General features: G+C 37.0%; 1 protein-coding gene across 1 annotated transcript; it reads right to left on the reverse strand.

The window, feature by feature from the left end:
• Positions 1-6,707: 6,707 nt before the first annotated feature.
• Positions 6,708-10,419, reverse strand: LOC125878296 (uncharacterized). Its single transcript, XM_049559522.1, has 2 exons — positions 10,318-10,419; positions 6,708-7,396 (listed from the first exon to the last, which is right to left on the reverse strand). The coding sequence occupies exon 2, from the start codon at positions 7,385-7,387 to the stop codon at positions 6,938-6,940; it is 450 nt and encodes a 149-aa protein (XP_049415479.1). The 5' UTR covers positions 7,388-7,396; positions 10,318-10,419; the 3' UTR covers positions 6,708-6,937.
• Positions 10,420-12,923: the final 2,504 nt, after the last annotated feature.

Here is a 12,923-nt window from a genome sequence, read left to right on the forward strand (position 1 = left end):
CAGGAAGTTTTGAATGTTGAATTTTGGAACACTATCCAGCTGTTGGCTCAAAGTGTGACCAACCAGAACAATCAGTAGGTTCCAGTTCCGACAAATGCTAATATTGGGTCAGCTGTAGCTAGAGTTCAGGATTTTGTTAGGATGAATCTGCTTGAGTTCTTAGGATCACAAATTGGTGAGGATCCCCTAAACTTCATTGATGAGGTCAAGAAGATCTTTGAAGTGATGCAGGTAATCGGGAATGATCGAGTTGAGTTGGCATCTTACCAGCTTAAGGATATGGCTCATATATAGTATACTCAGTGGAAATAGAACACGGGTACAGATGCAGCTCCTATCACTTGGGAATGCTTTAGTGAGACCTTTCTAGATAGGTTCTTCCCAAGAGAGTTGAGGCAGGCAAAAGCTCAGGAGTTCATGAACTTGAGGCAAGGTAACACGACAGTCCAAGAATATAGACTCAAGTTCACCCAACTTTCAAGGTATGCTCCTCACATGGTTGTTGATTCCAGGGCTCAAATGAACAAGTTTATGTATGGAGTGTCAGACTTAGTGAAAACAGAGTGTAGGAATGCTATGTTGCTAGAAAATATGAACATATATAGGCTCATGACTCATGCTCAGCAGGTTGAGGGAGATAAGCTTAGGGAACAGGCTAAGGAGAATAAGAAGGCTAGAACAGGTAACTATGATTATTCTCAACAGAAATTAGGTGGTAGAAATCGCTCACAATTTCAGCAGAAGTCTACAGCTCCAGCACCTTCATCAGCTAGTGTTCCATCCTCCAAGTTATGAAATGATCAGAAAGGTAGGGCAACAGTCTCTAAGTCTCAAGGTAACATTTTAGGCACCAGAACCAACCCAACTTGTCCTAAGTGTGGTAAGAGCCATCCGAGTGGGTATCTTGTAGGAAAGGACGGATGTTTTGGGTGTGGTCAGTCTGGTCACAGGTTGAGAGATTGTCCTTCTGCTAAACAGGGTCAATGAGGCAATAATAGTAGAGCTCAATCTACAACTTCAGCAGCACCAACAAGTCACCCGACTCAGCAGGGTAACTCATCTGGTACAGGTGGCAGATTACGCCAAAATAGGTTGTATAATCTTCAGGCTCGCCAGGATCAGGAAAATTCTCCTGATGTGGTCACTGGTACATTACGAGACTTTAATCTAGATGTTTATACTTTGTTAGATCCAGGGGATACTCTTTCCTTTGTAACTCCTTATATAGCAGTCAAATTCGATGGTAGTATAGAAACTCTCTCAGAGCCCTTCTCAGTCTCTACTCCAGTCGGTAACCCAGTTATATCTAGACGGGTATACAAAAATTTCTCTGTCACGGTCTCCCAGAAAGTCACCTTAGCAGATCTTGTAGAGTTAGAAATGGTAGACTTCGATGTCATTCTAGGCATGGAATGGTTACATTTCTGTTATGCCTCAGTCGATTGTAGGACTAGGATTGTTCATTTTCAGTTTCCAAACGAACCAATCTTAGAATGGAAGGGTAGTAGCTTAGCACATATGGGTGGATTCATTTCTAACCTTAAGGCTAGAAAATGATCTCTAAGGGTTGTCTCTATCACCTAGTTCGGGTTAAGGATTCAAGCTCCGAAACCCCAACTCTTAAGTTAGTTCCAGTAGTCAATGAGTTCCCAAAAGTGTTTCCAGAAGATCTTCCCAGAGTTTCTTCCGAAAAGGAAATTGACTTTGGAATTGATCTCCTTCCAGATACCCAACCTATTTCTATTCTTCCTTACAGAATGACTCTAGCTGAGCTTAAGGAATTGAAAGAGCAATTGAAAAACCTTATAGATAAAGGCTTCATCAGACCTAGTATTTCCCCATGGGGTGCACCAGTGTTGTTCGTGAAGAAGAAGATGGTTCTCTCAGGATGTGTATTTATTATAAACATTTGAACAAGGTCATAATCAAGAATAAGTACCCTATCCCCAGGATTGATGATTTGTTTGACCAACTTCAGGATGCTAGTTATTTCTTCAAGATAGACCTAAGATCTGTTTATCATCAGCTCAGAGTCAGAGATAGTGACATCCTAAAAATAGCCTTCAGAACTCGGTATGGTCATTATGAATTTGTAGTTATGACATTTGGACTAAACAATGCTCCTACAACTTTTATGGATTTGATGAGCATAGTGTTCAAGCAGTATTTGGACTTGTTTGTTATCGTCTTTATTGATGATATCCTCATTTAATCTAGGAATGAGGAAGAACATGCAAATCATTTGAGGGTTGTCTTGCAAACTCTCAAAGATTGCTAGTTATTCACTAAGTTTAGCAAATGAGAGTTTTGGTTGCAATCAGTTGCTTTCCTTGGGCATATTGTGTCTAGCGAAAGGATTCGAGTGGATTCTCAGAAAATAGAAGCAGTGAAATAATGGCCCAGACCTACCTCTCCTACGAATATCAGAAGTTTCTTGTGTTTGGCTGGTTATTACAAAAGGTTCGTGGAAGGATTTTCATCCATAGCCTCTCCATTGACTAAGTTAACTCAAAAAAAGGTTAAGTTTCAATGGTCAGATGACTGTGAGAAAAGCTTCACAGAATTGAAAACTAGGTTGACTACTCCTCCTGTTTTAACTCTACCAGAGAGTTCAGACGGTTATGTGATCTATTGTGATGCATCCAAAGTCGGCCTAGGTTGTGTGTTGATGCAGTGAGGTAATGTTATAGCTTATGCTTCCAGACAGCTTAAGGTGCATGAGAAGAACTATCCAACTCATGACCTCGAGCTTCCAACAGTGGTGTTTGCACTTAGGATTTGGAAACACTACTGGTATGGTGTTTATGTAGATGTGTTCATAGACCATAAGAGTCCTCAGTATGTGTTCACCCAAAAAGAGTTGAATCTTCATCATAGGAGATGGCTTGAATTCCTCAAGGATTATGATATGAGTGTGCATTACCATCCGGGTAAGGCCAGTGTAGTAGTAGATGCTCTTAGAAGACTATCTATGGGTAGTGTAGCACATGTTGAGGAAGAAGGAAAATAACTAGCGAAGAAGGCTCATATGCTTTCTCGCTTGGGAGTTCACCTTATGAGCATATCAGATGGTGGTGTAACAGTTCAGAAAGGGTCAGAATCTTCATTGGTAGTGGAGGTTAAGGAAAAGCAAGACAGTGATCCGATATTGCTTCAACTAAAGGGTGCAGTCCATCAACAGAGAGTTGAGGTTTTCTCTCTAGGGGGGAGAGGAGTAATTCGCTATCTGGGTCAATTTTGTGTTCCTAAGGTGGGTAAGTTGAGGCAGCAGATTATTGCAGAAGCCCATAATTCTGGATATTCTATTCATCCAGGCGTCTTTAAAATGTACCATGATCTGCGGGAAGTCTTTTGGTAGAATGGCATGAAGAGGAAAATAGCAGATCTTGTGGATAAGCGCCCAAATTTCCAACAAGTGAAAGTAGAACATCAGAAACCAGGAGGTATGAATCAAGAGATCAATATTCCTACTTGGAAGTGGGAAGTGATCACCATGGACTTCATTACAGGATTACCTCGTACTCGCAGACAACATGACTCCATTTGGGTGATAGTTGATAGAGTTACTAAGTCGACGCGCTTTTTGGTTGTTAAGACTACAGATTCGATGGAGGACTACACCAAGCTTTACATTAATGAGATATTCAGGTTGCATGGGGTACCTTTGTCTATCATCTCAGATAGAGGTCCTTAGTTTACCTCTTACTTCTAGAAGTCATTTCAGAAAGGTCTTGGTACTCAGGTTAATCTTAACATAGCATTTCATCCACAGACGGATGGTCAGACAGAGCGTACCATTCATACCTTAGAGGGCATGTTGAGAGCTTATGTGATCAACTTCAAGGGTAGTTGGGATGATCACCTTCCTCTTATAGAGTTCACCTACAATAATAGCTACCATTCTAACATACAGATGGCCCCTTGTGAGGCATTGTATGGGAGTAGATGTAGATCTCCAGTTGGTTGGTTTGAAGTAGATAAAGCAGCCTTGATAGGACCAGATTCAGTTCATGATGCTATGGAGAAATTGCAGCAAATTAGAGATAGACTAAAGACAGCCTAGAGTCGCTAGAAGTCCTATGCAGATGTAAGGAGAAGGAAATTAGAGTTCCAAGTTGATGATTGGGTTTTTCTAAAAGTGTCACCTATGAAAGTGGTGATGATATTTGGCAAGAAATGAAAGCTTGGTCCTAGATATGTCGGCCCTTACAATATCTTGAAAAGAGTTAGTAAAGTGGCTTATGAGTTAGAGTTGCCAGCAGAACTAGCGGCAGTGCACCCGATTTTTCACATTTCGTTGTTGAAAAAGTGTGTGGGTGATCCAACATCTATAGTACCTTTATAAAGTGTGGCTGTGAAGGATAGTCTCACTTATGAGGATATGCCAGTTGAGATTCTTGATCATCAGGTTAGAAGGTTGAGAAACAAAGAAGTCGCTTCAGTTAAGGTTTTGTGGAGGAGTCAGTCTGTAGAGGGAGCTACTTAGGAAGCAGAAGCAACCATGAAGGCCAAGTATCCTCATCTCTTTACTTCCAATTCCAATCCAACTTGAGGTAATAGTTCCGCTTCAGTTTTTCAGTCATGTGCAATTCAGTCTTAAAATCATGTTCCTTCAATTTGTACTTGCATTTTCAGCGTATTTGCATGTTCTTGGAACTTAGTTCAGTCAGTGTCTAATAATTAGAGGCAGGGTTTGCAGCTCTTTCCTTCCCTTTCCAACTAGTTTAGACTTCATTCGAGGACGAATGTTCCCAAGGGGGAGATAATGTAACACCCCGTATCGAAAAACAGACCAAACCAGCAGATTTCCATAAGTTGCAGGTGCAACCCATGGTTGCCACCCATGGACCGTAGGGTGACCCACATCCCATTCTAGTGGTCCGTGGATAGCCACCTGCAACCCTCCCAGAAACTCAGACAAAAACTATTCTAAGGCATGACCCACGGTCGGACAGGATGGATCGTGGATCAGTGCATGGTTCATCGATCCGTTCGTAGGTGAAGGCCTTAGGACCCCTCAAAACCTAGTCTCTGAAGTCGATCGACGATCGTACATGACGAACTGTGGATCAGTAGACGGACCGTCGATCCGTCCGTAGGTCAAGACCCTCAGGACCACTCAAAACCTAGTCTTTGAAGTCGATCAATGGACAGATAGGATGGATCATGGATGAGTCCACGTACCATTGATTCGTTCGTAGGTGGCTTCAGCAGATTTTAAGTCAGGGGTCATTTTGTCTTTTCCCCTATACGTTGGGCACCTAAACTACATCGTTTAACCCCTAAAATATGTGGTTTTGGTAACTGATGTGAGACCAAAATGCATATTTTTAATCATTATATACCTCACATTTAGTATTTATATATTTCCTTTTTGAGCATGAATTTTATGGATTGTGCTAAATAGTGTATTTTATTTATAGGATTAAATTGGTGTAAAGTTGAAGAAGTTTGGAGCTAAAACAAATTAAAGATGGAAGGTTGAAGAAGGATATCAAACAGACAACTTAATAGATAAAATTGAATATTATATAAATATTTATATATATTGAAAATATCGGCAAAATTCAAATTGAATTGCTGCCTGCTGCCACGTATCATTCACCTGAGGTGAAACAGCTCCAAAGCTTGAGGCGGCGATACTCTTTCACGTGGAAGTCGAATTCCGTTTGGTTTTGGAATCACAGTTTGTTTTGGACTCAATTTATTTATTTAGAGTTTTCTATGTGTATAAATAGTTCATAAAAATAATTATTAGAGGGAGGAGGATACAATGTGAAAATAACTTTTGATTTAGGGTTTCATCTTTTCTTTCTCTTTTATTTTAATTTACATCTTTTCTTTGAATGATGGGTTGTAATTCACTACAAAAAACCCCTGAATTGCCAACAAAATTATCGGTTGGTAAATTGATTAAATTGGTTAGCAAATGAATTTTCCAACTGAATACCAACTAATGTTAATCCGTTGCTAAAAAGCTTGTCACTAATTTTTACCAACCCATTTCAGTTAGTTGGTAAAATTACCGACTAAAATTCAATTGGTAAACACATAAACAATTTGTTGGCAATTGTTGAAATGTCGCCTTCGAATTTTCGTTGGTAAATTCACCAACCAATTTTCGGTTGGAATATTGCTGGTAAGTTTACTAACGAAGAGCAAAAGAGTTAGTAAATTTGGTTCTTCATTATTCAATTTTGTTAGTAATATGTTGGCAAATATACTAAAATAAAATAAAATGTTGTTACTATTCCGTTAGCAATTATATAACATATAACAACTTGGTTGGTAAGTTCGATAGTAAATTCACTAAAATGCATTGGTAATCGATTAGCAATTCCAGTTAAGAAAAAAAGTGTGTTGGTATTTCGTTAGTAAATTACCAACGAATTTTAAATCTGTAAGTAAGTATGACTATTTACTTTTGTAACTTACGTTACTAATTGGTTAGTCTTTTAGAAACACAAAAAGCTCATTACTAATTTGTTAGGAAGCTTACTAACTGATTGTTAATTTGTTGGTAATGTATATCATTTATGTTCAATATTTGGTTAGTGATTGATTGGTAATGTATATTGACATATTACTGACTAAATAGTAATTCAATAGTAAAGTTTCACTTTATATATTTATATTAATCAATAGCTTTTACGAATCTTAAAAAGTCTGGAAACATACACTGGTTCTTTGATAAATTATAACTTGAATAAACAATGCAAAACCAAAGATTAATTCAAAATAAATACAGAAACAGGCAATGCAAAACCTAAGATGAAGAGTTCAAAATAAAACCAAATAAGGAAACAAACAATGCAAAATCTAAGATGAAGAGTTCAAAATAAATCCAAATACGGAACAAACAATGCAAAATCTACTTAGGATAGTTTGAAAAATTTAAATGACTCATATCATTATTTGATAATGGGTCATGTCTAAGCTAAGGTGGTGTACCAGTTGGAGGTGTACCAGTGGGCAGTGTACTAGGGGGTGGTTTAGGCAGCCCAGCTATGAGGATGGGCAAACGTTCTTGGAGAATCTTATCAACTTGCTCTTGCATTTCTAGCTGCATTTCATGTTTCATTTCTTCACGCAATTCATGTCGTATCTCTTCTCTCATCTCATGCTTCATCTCCTCTTTCATTTCTTGAACATATTCCTTCACTCGAGCATCAAAACTACAATATTGAGGTTGAGTAGTTGAAGCAGACGATGAACCAATGTTCTCATAGAATACTGCTTCAGAACCAAGACCATATATACATGCCTTCTTAACCTCACCCACTTCATCCATGTAAATCTTTGAAAAATCTACTGTCGGTGACTCACCAGATTCATCTACAAGTTGAGATTCATCTACAAGTTGAGATGCAGATGTGATCTTAGACATTACAGCATCCTGAAAAACAAAATATATGATATTATGTTAAGAAAAAATGAATAGCGATTATGAACATATAAGACAATTGATATGAGTCGACAATATTTGTCCCTAACAACACCTCCTCCACCACACTTATCATTTCTACAATTGCAATTGGCATTTATTTTGACACGTCTACCTGTAGTTCAGATTCAGTGTACAAAATTAGTCTTCTCGGCACTAATGTATCTTTCCAAATTACAAGTTATCTCCTCCCAATTGTGTCCCAAGTTGATCTTTTAGAACTTGCAATTTCTACTTCACTTAGAGTAAAAGAAATATTGGTTAAATTCTTGAGATACATCAGTACCATACGTTATCCCACATCTTACTCTCCAAATTTCCCAAGTAGTAATGATAGGAATAATTTAGAGATCAAAGCGATCAAAGAATCATGGCTCCTGATATTTAAATAGTTAACTAAAATTTGTATGTAGGGAAGTTTACCAATGAATACCAAACACGCTACGTACGATTTTCTATAGTTTCTGGACAAGAACACAATTATAGAAAAAAATGTTCCATTCCATAAGCAGGTGAGGTGCAACAACAACATCCAGAAGATTGGTTAATCCCCATCTTGATAATCCTATTATTTGTGGGTAATCTGTCCCTCTAAGCTCTCCAAACAATAATACATTTTAAAAGGCACACTTTTTCCAGGTCATGGAGTTCAATCCGTATTTGATAAAATTCTCTCTTAAGAAGCTACCAGGTTGAGGCTCAAACGACTAATAAAGAACCTTTTACATCAATGAACCAAACAAGAATATCAGGCTTAGTAGAATTCAACGATATTATAATAAATTAGGCGAGTTGGATAAACAAAAAGGGTAAGGAGCATACACTAAAAGTAATTTAAATAGAGCAAGTGCCAGCTACATGGGGACCTATTGTTTATGATAAAATAAAGCTAGTGACAGCGACTTGAAAGGTTAGGAATTGGTTAATTTTTAAAAAGAAATTGTAAATACGAAAGGAAGTGTGCATTACATTTGTCTTTAGTATATTTTTATGGTTCACAGTAACATACTTCTCTGCATTTTTTTGTAATAACACAGATCCCCTCTAATATTTATAGAGATGCAACATAAGGTCAGATGAATCTGCCAAGAAAACGAAGGAGGATAGCAAGGAATATCACATATTAATGGCAATCCAACCGACATATACATGAATACACTCAACAGGAACAATAAATTTTACAGCAGTCACAGGCAACCTTCTCGAGTACACTCCAAGTCCAGAACAAAGTCCAAGACAAGAGAAGAGTTCAATGCCTACTAGAAGAATTGGAAACCCACCCCTGAATTCAGTAAACTTCCCTATTCTTAGTAAGCCTACACATACTAAGAATAGCTTTGAAAAGTTGGCCAGTGGAATTGAGGAGTCTCATAACATATTCCCTGATAGAGGTGGGTGCCAAAGTACATATCTATGAAATGGTTATGTTGGAATACAAGAGGTGCCAATAAAAGATATAAGCAGAAATCGTTGAAGCACTATATCTATAGTAATCATATTAACCTAGTAGGTCTAGTAGAGATTCGAGTGAAAAATCATAAAAGTATTAGGATCTTCAATAACTTGACTTCAAATAAGGGTAGCCTGCATAATTATCAGAAGGCAACAAATGAGCGGGTATGCATATTATGGAACCCTTAATGGTACGACGTTATCTTGATTGAAAAGGAGGCGCAATTCATTTATTGCTTAGTTAAATGAATAATTGATGGATCTGAAGTCGTGGTCACCATAATCGATGGTTATAATAACTTGGAACAAAGAAAGTCAATGCGGGTGAATCTACAGTAACTTGGCCAATTTATGAATAAACCTTGGTTGCTATGGGGTGATTTCAATGTTGTACTCTCACCAAATGACAGACTAATAGGGAATCACATGACTCAGGGTGAAACACAAGATTTCTTAGACTATATACAACAATTATCTCTCAGCGAACTACCATGAAAAGGAGAATTTTTCACATGGAAAACAAACTATCAGAGGCTGATAGAGTATGGAGTATGCTGGATAGGACTTTTGGTAATTTTGACAGGATGATGATCTATGGACATGTGCGATTGGAGTACGACCTGCCAATGAATTCTGATCACAGGATGATGAAAAAAGTATGGTTTAAGCTGAGGGAACTAAAGCCACAACTCAAAAGGTTGCATAGTAGAGAATTTCAGAATATAAACCAACAAATTGATAGTGCCAGGGCAAAATTTAAGGTAGTTCAAGAACACTTAAGTATGCAGTGTATTAATGGGATAATAATTGAAGAAAAGGCCCTCTTATTAAATTTGGAGAAGTGGTTTTTAATAAAGGAGAGCATCTTGTAGCAAATGTCTAGGGCGAGGTGGATTAAGCTTGGAGATTCCAACACAAAGCATTTCTCTGCAGTGATGAAGCTAAGAGCTCACAGAAAACAAATATCTGAAATTATATCTTTATCAGGAACCAAGCGTACCACTCTTGAGGACACACATACTGAAATTGTTACTTTTACAAGAGTCTTATGGGTTCTGAAACTCTTAGCTATAAGCAATAGACAAATTAATTATAAGAAGGAGACCTACACTTTCTCTAGAAAAACAAACTACTCTATGTGCTGATGTAACCGACCAAGAGATTATAGATAGTCTCGGTTGCATTGATAAAGTAGGGCCAGTAATCCACAATGATGTTTTGTTAGCTGTTAAAGAGTTCTTTCACATTGGAAAGTTATACAGAGCCATCAACTGCACCACTACGACATTAACTTCCCTCTTTGTTAATCTCCAATTTTATAACCATGTGTTTAATGTTTGGGATAAACATGATGGATGAAGATTAAGCGAATCCTCAACAAAAATTAAGAAAGATAATCAGTAATGTTTGGCATTACTTACATATGTTCTCTTAGACTTCAGATCCACAAACTCATCGTTCCTTTGGTATGTGTCTTCTTCAAAAGTTCATGCGGATAAGGTGGTCGTCCAAGAACATTCGCCTAAAATTGAAATCACATCTATTAAAGTTATTACATAAGGAACAACTTTAAAATAACTATAACTTGACAAAATGAAAATAATTGTACCAGTTGTCTTGCATGCTCTCGGTGAGTCTGGGAGCCTCCAGTATGGCGCGAGGGACCAGATCCTTCACCACATTTCTCACTTAGTCGATTTTTTGAATATTGTGCAGATTTAGCCTTAAAATCCTCAGTATCATAGTGAGGCTTCCAGCTCTCCCAAATAGATTTTGGGATATTTTTTCGTTTCTCCTCAGAGGATCTTGCTTCACATAACATACCCCTGCATTGTATTGAACATTTTTTCATAAAATGATCCTTTATGGAACCTTCAGTTGTAATATTCTAATGGAATCGCTTCTGTTTAAGAATATAGAGAAAAATATCACATAAATTGATATAACATAAATTCTAAATGAATATAATACATTAATAAAATGATAGCAAAATGGAATTTATGGGTATAATGAGTACATGAATATTATATTAGAAGGAGACACAATCAGGTATCGAAAGGTGTACCAAAAAAAGTATCATGGGTGTTGAAAAAAGCTTGGAAAAGAGGGAAGTATATTGAAGAAGCTTGAATGAACATGGATGAACTAGGAAGTAAGGCAAAGTTCTCTGATAGGAAATTATATATGAAGCTTAGAGGAAATTATCAAAAAGTCTCATGCATGAGGTTTAGTTGCAATATCAGTGGTCCACCTAAATGGACCTTCATTCTGTACTTGGCTATATTGGGATGATTACACACAATAAATAGATTTCTTGGATAGGGCATTGTTGATCATATGAGTTGTCCAATGTGCGGGGATGCAAATGAAACCATAGAGCACTTGTTTTTTCAATGTATTCCTCCCACAACATATGGACTAAGTTTCTACAGTGGCAGGGCATAACAAGAGCTCCTATGGGAAGGAGGGATGAAGTAAAATGGGTGAGTAACTTAATGAAAGGAAAAAGTCCCAAAGCAGATATATATAGAACTTTCTAGGCTGGTAATGTATACCATATTTGAATTGAAAGGAATCCATGTGTTTTCAAAGGCACACAAAGACGACCTGAAGTTTAGTTAGACAAGTTATCCAAGAGATGTTTCAAAAGAGTAATAACAATAGGAAATCGACTGCATTGTTCGAAACTATGAACTTGTATCTCTAAATATTTTCTCTTGTTCTAGATGTAGCAGATGAAGCAACCTAAGTTTATCTTTTAGCTAGTTGTAGTGGTTCTATTTCATCAACTATGTTTTTATTTTGTTTTTGTTTGAGCTGTACGGTTTTACTTTCGTAACAAAATCAATAGTTACAAAAAAAAACCAGATAGAAAATACTTATATTTAATTAAGAGTGATATTAAAGTAGAAGTAATAAATGGTAATAATTTTTTTGGGTTTTGGTTTGTTAAATTAAAATTTAATAACATTATATACGAACCGAAGTCAACTTTGGCTGAAATCAAACGTCTAAGTTAAAACGCCTAATGACACAAATTAAAAATGAAAGCCTCAAAACCGGAGTTAATCGCGCTGATAGAACTCTCATCCAAGAACTTTTACCAAGAATGATGACCAAAGTCAAACTCTGGTCAAAACCTCGAAGTTAAAACGTCTAACAACACAAACCTAAAGTGAAAGCCTCGAAACCCCAACCAACCATCCCACTAGAACAAAAAGTACCTTTCGGATCTAACCGTCCTGACAAAATTTTCATCAGACCACATTTACCAAAAATGTTGACCGAAGTCAAACTTTGGCCAAAAGTTAAAAGTTAAAACGCCTAACGACACAAACTAAAAACGAAAGACATAAAACTTGAACTAACCATCCTATTACATCAAAAAGGACTTTTCGGATCTAACCGCGCTGATGAAATTCTCATCCGAGCATTTCTACTAAGAATGTTGACCAAAGTCAAACCTTGGGCAAAACTTAAAAGTTAAAACTCCTAATGCCACAAACTTAAAATGAAAGCCTCGAAATCTAAACCAACCATCCTATTAGACCAAAAAGGACCTTTTGGAGCTAACTGTATTAACATAATTTTCATCCAATCCTTTTTACCAAGAATTTTGATCGAAGTCAAATTTTGATCAAAACTTTAAAGTTAAAACGTCTAATGGCACAAACTCAAAATGAAACCCTCCAAACCCGAACCAACCATCCTACAAGACCAAAAAGGACTTTCCAGAGTTAACTTACATAATACTCATTCAAGTATGTTTACCAAGAATGTTAACAAAAGTCAAACTTTGATCAGAACTTCAAAGTTAAAATGCCTAATAACATTAACTCAAAACAAAAGCCTTGAAACCCGAACCAACCATCCATTTGGATGAAAAATGATCTTACGGAGCTAACTGGGCTGATGAAATTCTAATCTGAGCACGTTTACCAAAAATATTGACCAAAGTCAAATTTTGGTCAAAATATAAAAGTTAAAATGTCGAACAACAGAAAGTGAAAATGGAAGCCTTAAAACC

This window comes from Solanum stenotomum, chromosome 10 (assembly GCF_019186545.1).
Source record: "Solanum stenotomum isolate F172 chromosome 10, ASM1918654v1, whole genome shotgun sequence".
NCBI classification, from domain to species: domain Eukaryota; kingdom Viridiplantae; phylum Streptophyta; class Magnoliopsida; order Solanales; family Solanaceae; genus Solanum; species Solanum stenotomum.

Coding starts and splice junctions, on each gene's coding strand:
- LOC125878296 (XM_049559522.1), bottom strand. CDS start 7,387: ATGTCTAAGATCACATCTGCATCTCAACTTGTAGATGAATCTCAACTT.